The following is a 19,539-nucleotide window of genomic DNA, read 5'->3' as shown; positions in this document are numbered from 1 at the left end:
AATAAAATAATTAGGTCTGACCTGAGAACACAGGAATTGTTACTTGTCCGTTTGTTATGAACAGCAGCGTGGTACTCAGAGGGAGAGCGGTTGCGGCTGCAGCTGATGACGTCACCGCTACTTGCTGTGCTGTGTATGAAGCTGCTTGAATCCTGTTACCTTGTAAATGCTTCAGGGTTTGATGTCGAGTTTGTTTGATTTCCTTATAGTATGAAATATCTTCCAGTGTTGAATTGAGTAGAAGAGCTGCTAGATGTAGGAATGAAAAATAAGAGATGTTATCAGTAACTCTTCAAATAAGAATTTATGAGGCTGTTGGAGAGTGAGGAAAACTCTCAGTGTAACGCTTGTGCTGTGAATCCTTTCTCAATTAACCAGCAATGAATGCTGGGGGGAAGTGCTTGATATAGGAGGCTCTTAAAGGGACAGATCATTAGCAAGCAGTAACCCTGACATTCTATCAGCCAATCGGAATTAAGGTAGGAAAAATCTGATTGGCTGATTGAATCAGCCAATCAGATTCAAGTTCAATCGGATTGGCTGATCCAATCAGCCAATCAGATTGAGCTCGCATTCAATTGGCTGTTCCGATCAGCCAATAGAATGCAAGCTCAATCTGATTGGCTGATTGGATCAGCCAATCCGATTGAACTTGAATCTGATTGGCTGATTCAATCAGCCAATCAGATTTTTCCTACCTTAATTCCGATTGGCTGATAGAATCCTATCAGCCAATCGGAATTCGAGGGACCCAATCTTGGATGACGTCACTTAAAGGAACCTTCATTCGTCGGGAGTCGCCGGAAGAAGAGGATGGATCCGCGTCGGCTGCTTCAAGATGGTCCCGCTCCGCACTGGATGGAAGAAGATAGAAGATGCCGCCTGGATGAAGATGTCTACCGGTCTGGATGCCCTCTTCTTGCCGGATAGGATGAAGACTTCTGACCCTCTTCTGGACCTCTTCATGCCGGATAGGATGAAGACTTCGGACCCTCTTCTGGACGGATCGGTGATACCCGGCGTGGTGAAGATAAGGTAGGAAGATCTTCAGGGGCTTAGTGTTAGGTTTTTTAAGGGGGGTTTGGGTTAGATTAGGGGTATGTGGGTGGTGGGTTGTAATGTTGGGGGGGTATTGCATGTTTATTTAAATGCAAAAGAGCTGTTTTCTTTGGGGCATGCCCCGCAAAAGGCCCTTTTAAGGGCTGGTAAGGTAAAAGAGCTGTTAAATTTTTATTTTAGAATAGGGTAGGGCATTTTTTTATTTTGGGGGGCTTTGTTATTTTTTTAGGGGGCTTAGAGTAGGTGTAATTAGTTTAAAATTCATGTAATCTTTTTTTATTTTTTGTAATTTAGTGTTTGTTTGTTTTTGTAATTTAGTGTTTGGTTTTTTTGTAATTTAGTTTAGTTGATTTAATTGCAGATAATTGTAGGTAGTTTAATTAATTTAATTATAGTGTAGTGTTAGGTTTAATTGTAACTTAGGTTAGGATTTATTTTACAGGTAATTTTGTAATTATTTTAACTAGGTAACTATTAAATAGTTATTAACTATTTAATAGCTATTGTACCTGGTTAAAATAAATACAAAGTTGCCTGTAAAATAAATATAAATCCTAAAATAGCTACAATATAATTATTAGTTATATTGTAGCTATATTAGGGTTTATTTTACAGGTAAGTATTTAGTTTTAAATAGGATTAATTTATTTAATAAGATTTATTTTATTTTGTTAGATTTAAATTATATTTAACTTAGGGGGGTGTTAGGGTTAGACTTAGCTTTAGGGGTTAATACATTTATTATAGTAGCGGCGAGGTCCGTTCGGCAGATTAGGGGTTAATACTTGAAGTTAGGTGTCTGCGATGTTAGGGAGGGCAGATAAGGGGTTAATAAAATTTATTATAGGGTTTTTGAGGCGGGAGTGAGGTGGTTTAGGGGTTAATACATTTATTATAGTAGCGGCGAGGTCCGGTCGGCAGATTAGGGGTTAAAAAGTGTAGGTAGCGGCGACGTTGGGGGGGGCAGATTAGGGGGTAATAAATATTATGTAGGGGTCGGCGATGTTAGGGGCAGCAGATTAGGGGTACATAGGGATAATGTAGGTTGCGGCGGTGTGCGGTCAGCAGATTAGGGGTTAAAAAAATTTAATAGAGTGGCGGCGATGTGGGGGGACCTCGGTTTAGGGGTGCATAGGTAGTTTATGGGTGTTAGTGTACTTTAGAGCACAGTAGTTAAGAGCTTTATGAACCGGCGTTAGCCCAAAAAGCTCTTAACTCCTGGCTTTTTTCTGCGGCTGGAGTTTTGTCGTTAGATTTCTAACGCTCACTTCAGCCAAGACTCTAAATACCGGCGTTAGAAAGATCCCATTGAAAAGATAGGATACGCAATTGACGTAAGGGGATCTGCGGTATGGAAAAGTCGCGGCTGGAAAGGGAGCGTTAGACCCTTTCCTACAAGACTGTAAATACCAGCGGTAGGCCAAAACCAGCGTTAGGACCCCCTAACACTGGTTTTGACGGCTAACGCAGAACTCTAAATCTAGGCGTAAATCTAGGAGTCAGTTTGTTAATTACCGAGATGATGCAAGACCCACTGACGCTCTGAGCACCTGCATTTTTTAAAATGCTTGTGCACAGAGAATATCTAGCTATGCTTCACATGCACGTGCAGAGAAAAATGTTATCACTAAAACAGTAATAACTTTTGCTAGAAGCAATTTTGCCAACACATTTATATTGCAAATATGTTTCTATTCAAAGATTTAATTCCTCTATGTGCATTTAAATTTTGAATGGAATGTCCCTTTAACAGTTTACCACTTTAGTGGCTTATAGCTATACCTTTTACTTTAGCAAATTCATTAGAGAATTTTATGGAACTCTTTTATATAAATCTAACATAATTCTACATGTTATTTATGTCAGTCTAAATAATTTACTAAATACCGGATGAAATTCACAGCTGAAACAGAATTGCTTCAATGTCCATCTCAGTTGGATACATGGAGAAACATAGATTTTTGCTGGGTAAAAATACAGTATCATGGTTACTGCTCCCTATGCTATTCTTTTCCTCCTGGGCTTGCAGCCCTCTTTAAAGCCTATCTGGTTAACCCCTTACAAGATGTAAGTTATATATATGTTATTACTTGTATCGTTATGAAGTGATGTACATACAGCCTAATTACTATTTCTACATTTTAATTGTAGATTTGCAACTTGATGTGTTAACCAATTGTTTTTGTGCTGCACAGATACAGTATATATATATATATATAATAGACTGACACCCCCATGGCCCTTTAGGGGCCGAATTATCATTGTGCGAGCGGACATGATCCGATATTGCGGATCATGTCTGCTGCACATCGATAAATGCCGACAGCATACGCTCTCGGCATTTATTATTGCACCAGCAGTTCTTGTGAACTGCTTGTGCAACACTGCCCCCTGCAGATTTGCGACCAGGGGGTGTCAATCAACCCGATCGTATTCGATCGGGTTGATTTGTGGCGATGTCTGTCCGCCGCCTCAGAGCAGGCAGACATGTTATAGTGCAGCGGTCTGTAGACGGCTGCTTCATAACTTGTGTTTCCGGCGAGCCTGAAGGCTCGCCAGAAACATGGAGAATCAAGCTCCATACGGAGCTTGATAAATATGCCCCTTAGTCTAGGATTATGGTTTCCATTTGAAACGCGTTAGAGAGCCATGGAAGTGCCATGATGATTTTTGACTTTTGATGTTTTTTTTATTTATTTTTATTTTTATTTATTTTATTTTGCTTGTTTATTTTATTTACAGATTATCTAATATATAATTTAAAGATTATCAACAAAGTTTTATATTTTTATCTATGGGATGGAGCCGCTCTGGGATTTTAGAAATACAAGCGCTGAGCTCACCTGACCAGTAGCATGAAATGTTTTCTCATCAGAAATACTAAGGGGTTAATCACAATCTTGCACTTGTTTTCAGTAGATAACAATTTCTTAACTTCAGACCGTTACGTCAGTATGTTTTTTCCTGTAATTACAATTTTAAAATGCTTCTGCCATTAATACCTCTGAATCTAAAAATCTCTATCTCCCAAAAACAATCCAACACCAATATCTGACCTGTTAACCTCTTGACGTCATAATCCAAAGATTTAATTCACAGGATTATTAAAAAGCAAAATGGTGATTTAGGAGGTTTAAAGATTACATTGTAGGTTGAAGGGCCTCTATATTGATCCCTTTAACTAGTGTGTAGTAATCCTAATGTAAGGATCCCATATGCTCTGTCCATACTAAAATGCAAACTGCATGGCAGGGATGCAGCTGGTGACTCCCTTGCTGGGCCCTGCTTGGGACTAAAGCTTCAGAGTCCAGTTTGCTCTGTCTGTGCCACTGGAGGATGTTGTTTACTTGCAGGGGTTTGTGAAGGAATATAATCATCAGTATGTGTGACTCTCATCTCCACCCTCCCTGGATGCTAGCCAATCAAGGAAGTGCTACATATTAAGCTACCTATGCCTTCACTCCTTGCTTTGGCATTGAAGTCTATCCTGTTTCTGCTTCCTGTTTGTTGCTGGACTTCTTGCTGATGAGAAAGCCCATGTTTGGATACATGCTGCCTGCCTTGGAACCTTCGACTATCCTGACCTTGTCTCTGCATTTGGCACAATTAGTACTACTGCTTGGACTTTCCCTGTTTCAATTTCCCAGCTCCAGTACCTTATTGCCTGCTGTGCCTTTTTGTTTATCCTGTCTCCAGCACTGACATTACTGCTGTTTGCAGCTTGTATTCACTAAATTGTATTTCCTTTAATAAGCCCAGAAGCTGGCATGCCCTTTGCTTTGCCAAGGAAAGGCATTTACTTTGTTTAACACAGAAGCTGGCATTACCTTTACTTTGCCCAGGATTGGCATTTCCTTTGTTTAGCCCAGAAGTGTGTACTACAGTCCTTAGCCCTGAAGTGGGCTTTTCAGTCCTTGGCTCTTGTCTGTTTGGACTGGCACATGAACTTCAGCTATATTGTTTTGTACAGTTTTCTTCTGACATCTTTAATTTTTGGATCTCAACAAAACATTGTATTTTCTGTGCTACCAATTACTTTTTGAGGTAGCAAGAGGACCACAATTAGTCATGACACTGTGTGCATATATAGGGCCAAACTAAAAGTGGCACACTATTTAGCGCTCCCGCGTAAACTTTGCTAGAAGTAAGCATTTTGCTTGCGTCGAGTTGCACACATATTATAAGTTGAAAGTAAAAAAAGGTTGTGTGTGAGCAAAACCTGACGCACGCTAACCAAACATCTCGACTGGATTAACATATTCTCCCCATAAAAGTCAATAGAGGAAATAGACCTAACACCTATCGTTCATGCGCTAGCCCAACAGCAGCTATAAATATGTCACATTCCAATGTTCTTCACATACAGAGCAATGTATTTTTTATTGGAAATACACATTTCTATATATATCTTTATATATCTATACCTGTATATCTATTCCTATAGATATCTATTTTACATTAACAGTATCTCATATATATAGAAATACATATTTAATAAAAAAAAAAAATTCTATGCGAAGAACATAAAATATGCGGAATGCAAATTGTGTTTCATGATTTAGGTCTAATGCCGGGTTAGAGCACATGAAGAATTACTAATCTTACATTGCGTTATTGAAATATTACTTATAAAATCTTAAAATTATTATACATGCTGAAATTATATATATATATATATATATATATATATATATATATATATATATATATATATATATATATATATATATATATATATATATATATATATTCTATGGATTATTTAGCATTTTTACAGTGTGTAAAATCATTTTTAATAATTATTACTATTTTGATATATAATGTATTTCCATAGTATAGCTGCTATAGCAGCGGTTTAGTGATTATGGAGCACAATATTACATATAAGAGGCGCGGAAGTACATTGTGTTTAGGGAAACTAATACAGGCGTCAGCCGTACGGTAGGTAGTAGAACAATGTTACATAACAGTATAGAATATAGAGAAGCAGTGTATCACAGCAGATTGGCACATATAACAGTGATAGTAAATACAGCAGAATTACAACACACACCCGCAGCACAGTGTGCGTGTGAGCGGTACAGCACACATGACGGCAGAAGTGTGTGAGCACTGCAGACCTGTGCATACCCAGAACAAGGACAGGCATATTTATTAAGAAGCATAGGTGTGCATATGGGGGCGATTATGATGTATCCAGGCACACCAAGCACATCTTGTGTGCACACCTATGGTGACAGATGGCCTTTGCACCTTTCTGCCTGGTTACTGCTGCGTATGGCCAGCTGTTAAGTAATTGTCCCACCTCATTTAACAAGGGGGGGGGGTATGCATTATCTATCTCTCCCACATGATTTCCTGGGGGGATATGTCCCCTCCAGTTCCCATGCCCATAAGATTAGATCCTATGTGACCCACTACTGATATAGCCAGAACTACAAGTTGCTATTAAGAGGGTTTGCAATAGGTGATGATAGTTAGGGGTTAATTGTGCAGGTTGCATAAGCGCAGCCATTAGCAATAGCCGAATTGCAGTCACTAGAATTTTCTTCCATTATAGCAAAGCATCTAGTTAATAGATTGCATAATGACAAATCTGTCCCTGACAAAAGTTATGCTTTCTGTCACTGGTGCATTTCCCAGTAGTAGTCAGAAAGTCTAAATGTTTTGAGGAGGGAATGTACTTAGAGAGGTGCATGATGTAGTTAAACAATATGGGGAATTAAAGGTTATGATTATGAATTCTTACATATAGAATTCAACATCTTATCACCACAGTCCAACCTTAAAGGGACAATAAAGGTTTCTGTCCAGCATTTTTGTTCCTAGTATAGGCTATACAACCCTCTTTTTCAGCTATGGGGCCAAGCAAGTAAAATAAATATAAAAATAAAGATAAACACTATTAATAATAATGTTAAGTATAATGACCTCGTCATCATCAGCATCGTATTGTGCATAATGCTGTTCCATCATTTCTCTCTGACGACGCTCTTGCTCAAGAGTCTGGCTGATCAGCTGCGCCACCTCACTTAACTGTCCGGGCTTTTCACGTCCTATTATAAATCTGCAAAAAAAAATGAATAATCTCATTATTAATTCAGCAAATAATTCTAAAGACTTACATCTCAATTCTGAAGGAGGAAAAATTACAATTCAGTAAAACTCAATTGACTGGAAATAAAATATTCATTTTACACAGGTTTTTTTTGTTTTTGTTGTATTAACCTAACACACACAGATTTGTACTTTATTAAGTTAACACTTTCTCTTAAAGGGATATTCGAATGCATACATTATCGGCTAGATTACATGTGGAGCGCAAAATATTGCTTTCCCTAAAGCGATATTTGCATTCCACTGAGTAATACCAGCGCGCGCTAATGTGCGTTGGTATTACGAGTGAGGAGCAATGCAGCATTGCGCTCACAAGAGCGAGCTTCTGTAGGCTCCAATGGGAGGCTTGTTCTGACACAGCATGAGAACTAGCGCAGCAAAGGAGGTAAATCGCGCAGAGATGGGCAGTAAAGTGAAATATATATGTATATAAGCAAACACATATATATTTACAGGGAACACACAGTTCCCATAGACCACAATGTAAAGGCACTTTTCAGTGCTGTTTTTTTTTCTAACACCCGCACACTGTTAACCCCTTAATACTGTCTCCTACAGTTATTCTTTTTTTTTTTTTTAAATGGCACACTACACTTAATTGGGGGGGGGGGGGGGATTGGGGGATATTTAGAAAACGAACCAGAGGCTGGTTATTTATTGCGCGCTCGCAAATGGGCAAATTTGCCCGTTTGTGGGCACGCAATAAATTAGCTTCCGCTTATAATCTAGCCCTATGTGTTATACATTGTTAGAGCATGCAGATTTCTTAATCCTTATCTAATGATTTTCAACAGAGAAAACACTATTAAAGTCTATAGAGAATTTTGGAGATTAATCAATTTGATACATTTTTCTAAAGGAATGTGAGCAACCCTTATGTGTTTAAAAGGACACTAAAGTCAAAATTAAACTTTTTGATTCAGATAGCGCATGTAGTTTAAAAAAAACTTTCTAAATTTACTGCCATTATCAAAACGTGTATTTTTTTTGATTTATTTGCACACATTCTGAGGCACCAGCTCCTATGTAGTATATGCAATAGTGCACAGTATATGTGTTTTAAGTTTGGCTTATGGCTATCACATAATACAGGGGGAGGGAAAATGAAATTAAAGGGACGTTAAACTGTACAACTACACTAGCATAGCTACTATTTACCATAGTGACGTTCTGAATCTCCACCTTGGGTGCCTCCATCTTAGAGCTTATATTTGTTATGTGACATTTAAACTGTGCAAAAAAAAATGCAAAAATATAACGCTTCTGCTCTCTTATGTGTGAGCTAAACTGAAGTGCAAGGTACAGCTGTCAGAAAACCTGCAACATCAGAGTGCACTACTTCTATTACAGGATGCAACAATATACAAGATGGCGGCACCCAGTATAAAATGCAGAACTTTACCAACTAGATTCTATAATTAGTTCAAATAACAGAAAGGCTTTAAAGAGAGCTGCAGGTATAGGAGGAAATACAATAGTATTATGAGTTGTAACCAGCTACTGTAGTTGTACCCAGCAGTTTAATGTCCCTTTAACTTTTAAATTAGCCAGAAAACAAATCTACTACTGATTTGAAATTCAAAGTTTTGCATTGCCTTTTAATTATTTATTTGTCAATTATGCAATTTGTCCATATTATGGATTATGACCCTCTCTGGAGCTGCAAGCTTTGTAGCTCCTAAGCATGAAACAACAGGTGAATGGCAGTTTCATAAGAATGCCAATTTAGATGGTATTACCACCTGTGTACTGTTTATGAGCTACAAGGTTTGAGATTACAGAGAAGGACAGTACCTATGTGTTTAACCTATGTATTATGTATTTATTAAATTAGAGCATGTACTGTTTCCCTTTAAAGGGACACTAAACCCATTTTTTTCTTTCATGATTCAGATAGAGCAGCTATTTTAAGCAACTTTCTAATTTACTCCTATAATCACATTGTCTTGGTTCTCTTGCTATCTTTATTTACAACTACACTAGCATAGCTACTATTTACCATAGTGACGTTCTGAATCTCCACCTTGGGTGCCTCCATCTTAGAGCTTATATTTGTTATGTGACATTTAAACTGTGCAAAAAAAAATGCAAAAATATAACGCTTCTGCTCTCTTATGTGTGAGCTAAACTGAAGTGCAAGGTACAGCTGTCAGAAAACCTGCAACATCAGAGTGCACTACTTCTATTACAGGATGCAACAATATACAAGATGGCGGCACCCAGTATAAAATGCAGAACTTTACCAACTAGATTCTATAATTAGTTCAAATAACAGAAAGGCTTTAAAGAGAGCTGCAGGTATAGGAGGAAATACAATAGTATTATGAGTTGTAACCAGCTACTGTAGTTGTACCCAGCAGTTTAATGTCCCTTTAACTTTTAAATTAGCCAGAAAACAAATCTACTACTGATTTGAAATTCAAAGTTTTGCATTGCCTTTTAATTATTTATTTGTCAATTATGCAATTTGTCCATATTATGGATTATGACCCTCTCTGGAGCTGCAAGCTTTGTAGCTCCTAAGCATGAAACAACAGGTGAATGGCAGTTTCATAAGAATGCCAATTTAGATGGTATTACCACCTGTGTACTGTTTATGAGCTACAAGGTTTGAGATTACAGAGAAGGACAGTACCTATGTGTTTAACCTATGTATTATGTATTTATTAAATTAGAGCATGTACTGTTTCCCTTTAAAGGGACACTAAACCCATTTTTTTCTTTCATGATTCAGATAGAGCAGCTATTTTAAGCAACTTTCTAATTTACTCCTATAATCACATTGTCTTGGTTCTCTTGCTATCTTTATTTAAAAAGAAGGAATATGATGCATAGGAGCTGGCCCATTTTATTATTATTATTATTATTATTATTATTGGTTATTTGTAGAGCGCCAACAGATTCCGCAGCGCTTTTGGTTAAGAACCTGGGTTATGCTTGCTTATTGGTGTCTAAATGTAAGCCACCAATAAGCAAGCGCTATCCATAGAAATAGGCTGCTAATATTTACATTCTTGCTTTTTAAATAAAGATAGCAAGATAACGAAGAAAAATTTATAATAGGAGTAAATAAGAAAGTTGCTTAGAATGTCATGCTCTATGTGAATCACGAAAGAAAAAAATGTGAGTTTAGTATCCCTTTAAGTAATCTTAAAATATGCATATTATATCCTGTTAGTCTGCTGGTTAAAGGGATAGAAAAGTCTAAATTAAATGTGCATGATTCAGATAGAAGTGAATTCAATGACATGCCCTATTTTCACATTGGTATCTTTTGATGAAAAATAAGATGTACATATGCTACACTACTGGGAGCTTGCTGGTTATTTGGCTCACCAGATGTTTTCACCTTGCTCCCACTGCCTCCCAGTAAGGTATTGCTGTTCTCACTAGTTGCAAAAGTATTTCATCTTCAAACTTGAAAAATGTAGCAAACTTATGGCTAGATCACGAGTTTTGTCGGTAAGGCTGTGTGGCTCCTTTTTTTTCTAACGCTACCTTAAGACAACGCTGGTATTACAGTTTTTTTAAACCTGGCGTTAGCCGCAAAAAGGTGAGCGTAGAGCAAAATTTAGCTCCACATCTCACCTCAATACAGTAGCGGTAAGCTGGCTAAACGTGCTCGTGCACAATTTCCCCATAGGAAACAATGGGGCTGAGCTGGCTGGAAAAAAACCTAACACCTGCAAAAAAGCAGCGTCCAGCTTCTAACGCAGCCCCATTGTTTTCTATGGGGAAATAAAAAATATGTCTGCACCTAACACCCTAACATGAACCCTGAGTCTAAACACCCCTAAACTTACACTTATTAACCCCTAATCTGCCACCCCCGACATCGTCGCCACCTGCATTATACTATTAACCCCTAATATGCCGCGGAGGACACCGCCACCATCTACATTATATGTATTAACCCCTAATCTGCCCCCCAAACGTCACCGCAACTATATTAAATTAATTAACCCCTGATCTTCCACCGCCAACGTCGCCGCCACTATAATAAAGTTATTAACCCCCTAAACCTAACCCTAACACCCCCCTAATTTAAATATAATTTAAATAAATCTAAATAAAATAACTACAATTAAATAAATTATTCCTATTTAAAACTAAATACTTACATGTAAAATAAACCATAAGATAGCTACAATATAACTAATAGTTACATTGTATCTAGCTTAGGGTTTATTTTTATTTTACAGGCAAGTTTGTATTTATTTTAACTAGGTAGAATAGTTAGTAAATAGTTATTAACTATTTAATAGCTACCTAGCTAAAATAATTACAAAATTACCTGTAAAATAAATCCTAACATAAGTTACAATTACACACTACACTATCATTAAACTAATTACCTAAACTACCTACAATTAATTACAATTAAATTCAATAAACTAAATTACGAAAAAAAAAAAAACACTAAATTACGAAAAAAAACCCCATTAAATTACAGAAAAGAAAAAAAATACAAGAAGTTTAAACTAATTACACCTAATCTAAGCCCCCTAATAAAATAAAAAATCCCCCCCAAAATAATAAAATACCCTACCCTATACTAAATTACAAGTAGCCCTTAAAAGGATTCTATCAGCCAATCGGAATTAAGGTAGGAAAAATCTGATTGGTTGATTTAATCAGCCAATCGGATTGAAGTTCAATCCGATTGGATGATTGGATCAGCCAATAGAATGCGAGGTCAAGATGACAGGAAAATATCACCTGAGCATCTCTATGTAAAAAAGGAAGATATTTTACCTCACAACCTCCTCAGCTCAGCAGAGTAAGTTCTGTGTAAAAAGTTATACTCAGCTGCTCCCAGCTGCAGGTAAAAATAAATAAATAAATGAAGAAATGAACAGCAGCCAATCAGCATCAGCAATGCTGAGGTCATGGACTCTTTTACTGTGATCTCATGAGATTTCATTGTAAACTTCCTTACACTGAATAGGGAAATAAGATGAGTGTGCACGAAAGCTCGCACTTTCTGCTGTCCCGGGACAGACATACTGATTTGTTGATTAGAAAACCTTTACAATGGGATGTGGCTTTCTTTTTTACATAGAGATGTTCAGGTGATATTTTCTAGTCAGTTGTCTACAGATATACTGCATCACTTTCAAGTGTTTAAACATTTGGGTATTATGGCCCTTTAAGAAATGGATAGATGAATGAGCATTAATGGATTTGCTGCACAGACTATTTTGCTCAGTGCCATGAGAGGAATAAGAGATGTAATGTATGTGACATTAATCACATGCACATCAGAAGCTGGCAGCCGCACATGCACATTATACCAATCATATTATCATATGAATCAAATGTTAAAAGGAAACCTTTGAATCCTCTCAAATACTTATACTTTTAATGCACACAAAACCATTAACAATCTCATAAAGTGCTGCATACATTAAGATACTTCCATTTAGGTAAAGCATATTCTATAAATGACAGACGGCACTGGCTCTCACAAGTCAATAAAGCTCTTATCCAATCAAAATGGTTTTCTATACTACCTTAGGTTGCCTCAAATAAGATCTAATCCTTCCTAACACATTGCAGATTAATATTTTAGAAGCCTTTAGGGCTGCATGTACATTTATTAAACTATTAAACAAAGAATAATGGCCTTGATTACAAGGGGAGTTGAAAAATGTTTGCGTTATTGTGCGCTGAAATCACTAGAGTGCAATCTATAACAGTCCCATACCACTCTATACGTCACTACAATGCAGAAAAAAATTAAAGGGGCTCAATAAAAAAAAAGATCTTTTTTGCAAAATGTAAGTAAAAAATAATTTTAAAAAACCTAGCGGTTTAAGTTGGGTTGGGGTAATGTAATCAAGGACCATTTTTTACAAGACTTACTTTGCTATCACTTTAAATTACCACCACATATCACATTTAATTAAGCATAGTAAAAACAATTTAAGCCACATTCATTATTTATACAGCATGTTTTCCCTCCGACCCAAACCCAGAGGGGCTTGGCTGCATCTCTCTGTACTGGAGAATGTTGTTGTATGACTGATATACAGATTAGTCTGGCCAATGTGATGTCCAGGCACTGCAGCAATTTTATCTTGAAGGAGGATACTTGACTTTCAATTTTGAATGCACTGATTTGTAAATGTGCTAGCAAAATGCTTAAAGTAAAAGCTATCAATGTTTAAGTGCTATTATTGGATAGTTGTCAACAGTCCCTAATTTCCAGGGACAGTCCCTGGAATTTGTTGTATGTCCCTGGATTTTTTTTCTCCCTGGAAATGTCCACTCCAGGAGATTTGGAGGGCTGCAACTGAGTTGGGCATGTGTGACACACTTTAATTGGAGGAGCTGCCGGTGAGGCTGTGCATGCAGCAAGTACTCTGCTTGATCACTGAGAGCAGGTCTTGGCAGGGACTCCTTGCTGCACCTTCTCTGAGTGATCAATGTCTAAATCTGAAGAAAAAACACTTACAAACAGCTCCTCCACTGATTTGTTGTAAAAGAAGTGGGATTGCTTGGCTACTACTGTAGATAATTTATTGTTTGCAATTTTGCATTATTTAGTCTAACATTATTCTTCATATGTTAGCACTCTCTATCATCTGAAGCTTACTGATTTTAGCATGAGTTTTAAACATATGCCACTTCCTACTAAAATTGCAAAAATATGAAAATTGCTGTCAGAATAAATTATACAAAAATGAATTTCCCCTGACAGCTCACCCATTCCGGTGCTGTTCATAATCACACACTAAGATCAGCTGCACTTAGTGTTTGCTGTGTCTTTCCTCTTTTTAATAGTAATTTGACACACTGCAGCCCTCATAGTGTCATTAGGAGCCCAGGATAACATAGAAAGCATTGCTGCTGGCTGTTAGGACAGTGGATCTAAGGTAATTTTGATTTTCTTCAGTTCTGTTTGTCATTAAGCACTCAGCTTAGCCCTGCAATAGTGTAATAAATAGAAACGTGATAATATATAAGAGCTGGACAGTTAACAATAATTGATTAGTAGATGGTTTATGTTTCATTATCACTTTACTGTAATAGTGAAAGAGCACTTCTATTTTTATTGTCTTTTGGAAGAATAAATGACTGTTAATACTAAAAGTTTTGTAAATATATGTGCACATGTAATATTTGTTTAAATTAGACACAATTTTTGACTAGTGATGCAGACTGTTAACTGGTACAAATTTTAAAGTAAGGGAATTTTATTATTTAATCGTTTTAAAAGTCTGTTTTTGCATATTGCTTTACTTCATGTGACATCTCTTCCTATGATGCTTCTTACCGTGATATCACTGAATATAAAACATTACTGCAAATTATGAAATTCAAAGTTGGCAGGATTGCACTTTCTAATTAAAATGGTATATATGCAGTCGCATGCAAAAGTTTAGGCACCCCTGACAATTTCCATGATTTTATTTTATAAATAATTGGGTGTTTGGATTAGCAATTTCATTTTGATCTATCAAATAACTGAAGGACACAGTAATATTTCAGTAGTGAAATTAAGTTTATTGGATTAACAGAAAATGTGCAATATGCATCCAAATGAAATTAGACAGGTGAATAAATTTGGGCACCCTTGTAATTTTGTTGATTTGAATACCTGTAACTACCTAGTATTGATTAATTGGAACACACAATTGGTTTGGTGAGCCCATTAAGCCTTGAACTTCATAGACAGGTGCATCCAATCATGAGAAAAGGTATTTAAGGTGGCAAATTGCAAGTTGTTGTTCTCTTTGACTCTCCTCTGAAGAGTGGCAACATGGGGGCCTCAAAACAACTCTCAAGTGACCTGAAAACAAAGATTGTTCAACATTATGGTTTAGGGGAAGGCTACAAAAAGCTATCGCAGAGATTTAAGCTGTCAGTGTCCACTGTGAGGAACATAGTGAGGAAATGTAAGACCACAGGCATAGTTCCTGTTAAGGCCAGAAGTGGCAGGCCAAGTAAAATATCGGAGAGGCAAAGGTAAAAGATGGTTAGAACAGTCAAAAACAGCTCACAGACCACCTCCAAAGACCTACAACATCATCTTGCTGCAGATGGTGTCACTGTGCATCGTTCAACAATTCAGCGCACTTTGCACAAGAGAAGCTCTATGGGAGAGTGATGCGGAGACAAACAGAGTCGCTTGAGGTATGCAAATGCACATTTGGACAACCCAGCTTCATTTTGAAAGAAGGTGTTGTAGACTTATGAAACAAAGATTTAGTTATTGGGTCATAAGAAGGGGCATTATGCATGGTGGCAAAAGAACACAGCATTACAAGACAAACACTTGCTAGCCACAGTAAAATTTTGTGGATGTTCCATCATGCTGTGGGACTGTATGTTCAGTACTGGTACTAGTAATCTTGTTAAAGTTGAGGGTTGCATGGATTCCACCTAATATCAGCAGATACTTGAGAATAATGTTGAGGAATCAGTCACAAAGATAAAGATACGCCGGGGCTGGATATTTCAACAAGACAACGACCCAAAACACTGCTCAAAATCTACTCTGGCATTTATGCAGAGGAACAAGTACAATGTTCTGGAATGGCCATCCCAGTCCCCAGACCTGAATATCATTGAAATTCTGTTGGTGTCCATGCTCACCAACCATCAAACCTAACTGAACTGAAGATGTTTTGCAAGGAGGAATGGTCCAAAATACCTTCATCCAGAATCCAGACACTCATTACAGCCTATAGGAAGCGTCTAAAGGCTGTTATTTCTGCTAAAGAAGGCTCTACTAAATATTGATGCAATATTTTTGTTGGGGTGCCCTCTACTAAATATTGATGCAATATTTTTGTTGGGGTGCCCTCTACTAAATATTGATGCAATATTTTTGTTGGGGTGCCCAAATTTATGCACCTGTCTAATTTCGTTTGGATGCATATTGCACATTTTCTGTTAATCCAATAAACCTCATTTCACTACTGAAATATTACTGTGTCCTTCAGTTATTTGATAGATCAAAATGAAATTGCTGATCCAAACACCCAATTATTTATAATTATATACGTCTGTGTGTATATATATATATATATATTTATATATATATATATATATATATATATATATATATATATATATATATATATATATATATATATATAAAAGCACACACACACACACACATATATATATATATATATAAAAGCACACACACACACACACATATATATATATATATATAAAAGCACACACACACACACACATATATATATATATATATATAAAAGCACACACACACACACACATATATATATATATATATATATATAAAAGCACACACACACACACATATATATATATATATATATATAAAAGCACACACACACACACATATATATATATATATATATATATACTGGAATATTGTTACTATTATTATAATTATTAAATGGGTTCATATATTATCTATCTGTCTAATTTTGATGCTGTGTTGTAACAGTAACCATATGCCCAGAATGTGTTCCAGAGGCCGGATTTGTCAGTATTATGGGGTAGGTGTAAGAGCTTGGTGCTTATCTGTATAATAAGTCTACATTATACCATTACTATCAAATGGCCGTGTTTTGATCACAGAATGGAGTGGGTGGAGCAGTTGAATAGTAGGTCATCAATAATCTGGTAACCTGCTTCCTTGCTCTGCTGGAAATTAGTTGAAATGTTGGCAACTATTGTGCATGATGCATAAGAACACATGCTCTGTGCATCCTCATTCAAACACCACACTGCTTTGAATATACTAGTGATGGCTCTTTGCTTTATTGCTGATGAATAACTGCTACTGCTGTAAATGTTGTAACTAAAACATTATCTTTTGCTAGAAGCATTTCTGCTAAATACACAATTTAAAAAAAGTATTCTATGTCATGAGCAGACTTGAAGGTCCTGTGGTCCTTATGTGCCACTGTGGTTATGTTTGCTGATGATGAATTATGTGCTGTGTACAACTGCTTATCACCTTTTCTATATTTTAATTAAAGCTGACCAGTAATAGCAAAGCAAATTACATTGAAAGCTATTAATATAATTTCTGTTATTAATTAGAAAGCATAACCTCACATTTGAAATATTCAATTAAACATTAGTAGTTTTTATTTTTTATTTTGCTGCCATTACAAAGTAAAAAAAAAAAAGTAATAATAAAAAAAACACACTTATGCACACAACCTTCCAACTAACTTTATATAACCTATCTGTAAAGCACAATTGCGCTCCCTACAACTGCATAACCAATTAAGACAATTGGCTTTGAGCCGGCTCACTTGCTAGCAGGAAATATTACTTCCATTTTAAATTCAACAGATTCACCAGCAGGGCCACTTGGTCAAACATAGCAGGTGCCAAGGGGTTCCATTAAGATATAAATGACTAATTTAATTATAAGACATTTTCCCTAATTCCAAGCTTCAGACTTCTGCTTAATAACTCAACAAACTAATTTCCTAAAGAAAAGGTTTGAAAGAGTAGAAAGCTGAAATACATCCAAAAGGTAATTTTTTGTGCCAAAAAGTATTTCTAGTTAATCTCACTCAACGAATAGAATAATCATTCTGAATACACAAGTATCTTAAATATTCCTCTATATAAATTCAGATTATTGATAAAAGAAAATAAAAGGAGTGTGTGCTACTTAATATGGCGGATATCAATGCTGCACAAATATTGATAAACTCTTAATTACAAAGGGGACAGTCAAAAGTTCAACTTTTAAAAAAATATATATTATTTTTAACATTTCTCATTACATCTCATTCCTATTGGGAAATAGAAACTTACACCTCAAATAATGTAAAGACAAAAGGTAAAGCTCCACAAAAAATACATTCTACAAATAAAAATATACACAAAAATAAAATATATATATAATTTATTCTATGGGGAAACATTAGTTAAAGTATATAAATAAAATCCCGCTATGTACATCAATACATATATAGATCTGTAAATAATAATATCACCATATACAATCAATAGTAATTCATTATAAAGTTATAAACCTCTATAAAGGGCTAGCAATGCACACAGTTTTATCTACATTATATTGTAAATGGTGGCTACCCAAACACCAATATAAAAATAAATATCCTGAAATTAAAGCATGCCAATGTGTTTTCTAACCATACTGGTTACTTGATCAATGATCAGGGTTCAAACTCAATTACAAAGTCCAAGCACCTGACACTCAAAAACCCACACAATATAAAGATATCAACATGAAAAGCAAAGAAAGGATATATCCTCTACTAGTAACAGATGCATTTTGCAGACGCATTCATTGATTGATTATAGATACCAAAATGCAACTTTTTAAAGTGTCCAAATGAGAAGTAATACAATCTCATTTAAAACAGTTAAAGGGACACTGAACCCATTTTTTTTCTTTTGTAATTCAGAAAGAGCATGCAATTTTAAGCAACTTTCTAATTTACTCCTATTATCAATGTTTCTTCGTTCTCTTGCTATCATTATTTGAAAAAGAAGGCATCTAAACTTTTTTTTTTGTTTCAGTACTCTGGACAGTACTTTTTTATTGGTGGATGAATTTATCCACCAATCAGCAAGGACAACCCAGGTTGTTCACCAAAAATGGGCCGGCATCTAAACTTACATTCTTGCATTTCAAATAAACATACCAAGAGAATGAAGAAAATTTGATAATAGGAGTAAATTAGAAAGTTGCTTAAAATGTCATGCTCAATCTGAATTACGAAAGAAAATTTTTGGGTACAGTGTCCCTTTAAAATACAAATTCTGTTAAAGGGATACTAAACCCAGATTTATTCTTTCATGATTCAGATAGAGCATGCAATTTTAAGCAACTTTCTAATTTACTCCTATCAATTTTTCTTTGTTCTTGTTCAATTTTTATTTAAAAAGTTGGAAATTAAAGGTTTCGAGCAAGCCCATTTTAGGTTCAGCACCCTGGATAGAGCTTACTTATTGGTGGCTACATTTAGCAAACCAATAAGCAAGCATAACCAAAAATGGGCTGGCTGTTAAACTTTACATTCCTGTTTTTTAAATAAAGATAGCAAGAGAATGAAGAAAAATTGATAATAGGAGTAAAATAGAAAGTTGCTTAAAATTGCATCCTCTATCTGAATCATTAAAGAAAATATTTGGGTTTAGTGTCCCTTTAACTCTTCATATATACAAAACATGGACCATAATTTAACATTAAATGAGATATGAAACTTTCATGAGTTGGATACAGCATAATTTAATAATATGTTTACAATTAAACTTACTTGTTCTCTGTTATTGATAAAACAAAGTACTGATGTTCTTATCAAATGGATAAACTTTATTATACTGAATTGATAAACTTTATTATACTGAATTAAAGGGTAACATTTAGGT

General features: G+C 35.8%; 1 protein-coding gene across 3 annotated transcripts in view; it reads right to left on the bottom strand.

Annotated features, from left to right (window-relative positions):
* Positions 1-19,539, bottom strand: part of PPP1R9A (protein phosphatase 1 regulatory subunit 9A) — a 558,902-nt gene that overhangs the window by 240,876 nt on the left and 298,487 nt on the right. For all 3 annotated transcript variants that reach the window (XM_053714066.1, XM_053714065.1, XM_053714067.1), the window contains exon 6: positions 6,991-7,126. In XM_053714066.1, coding sequence (XP_053570041.1) covers positions 6,991-7,126 — 136 coding nt within the window. The remainder of the gene's footprint in view (positions 1-6,990; positions 7,127-19,539) is intronic.

Source organism: Bombina bombina, chromosome 5 (assembly GCF_027579735.1).
Source record: "Bombina bombina isolate aBomBom1 chromosome 5, aBomBom1.pri, whole genome shotgun sequence".
NCBI classification, from domain to species: domain Eukaryota; kingdom Metazoa; phylum Chordata; class Amphibia; order Anura; family Bombinatoridae; genus Bombina; species Bombina bombina.
This window is presented reverse-complemented; position numbering and strand designations above follow the sequence as displayed.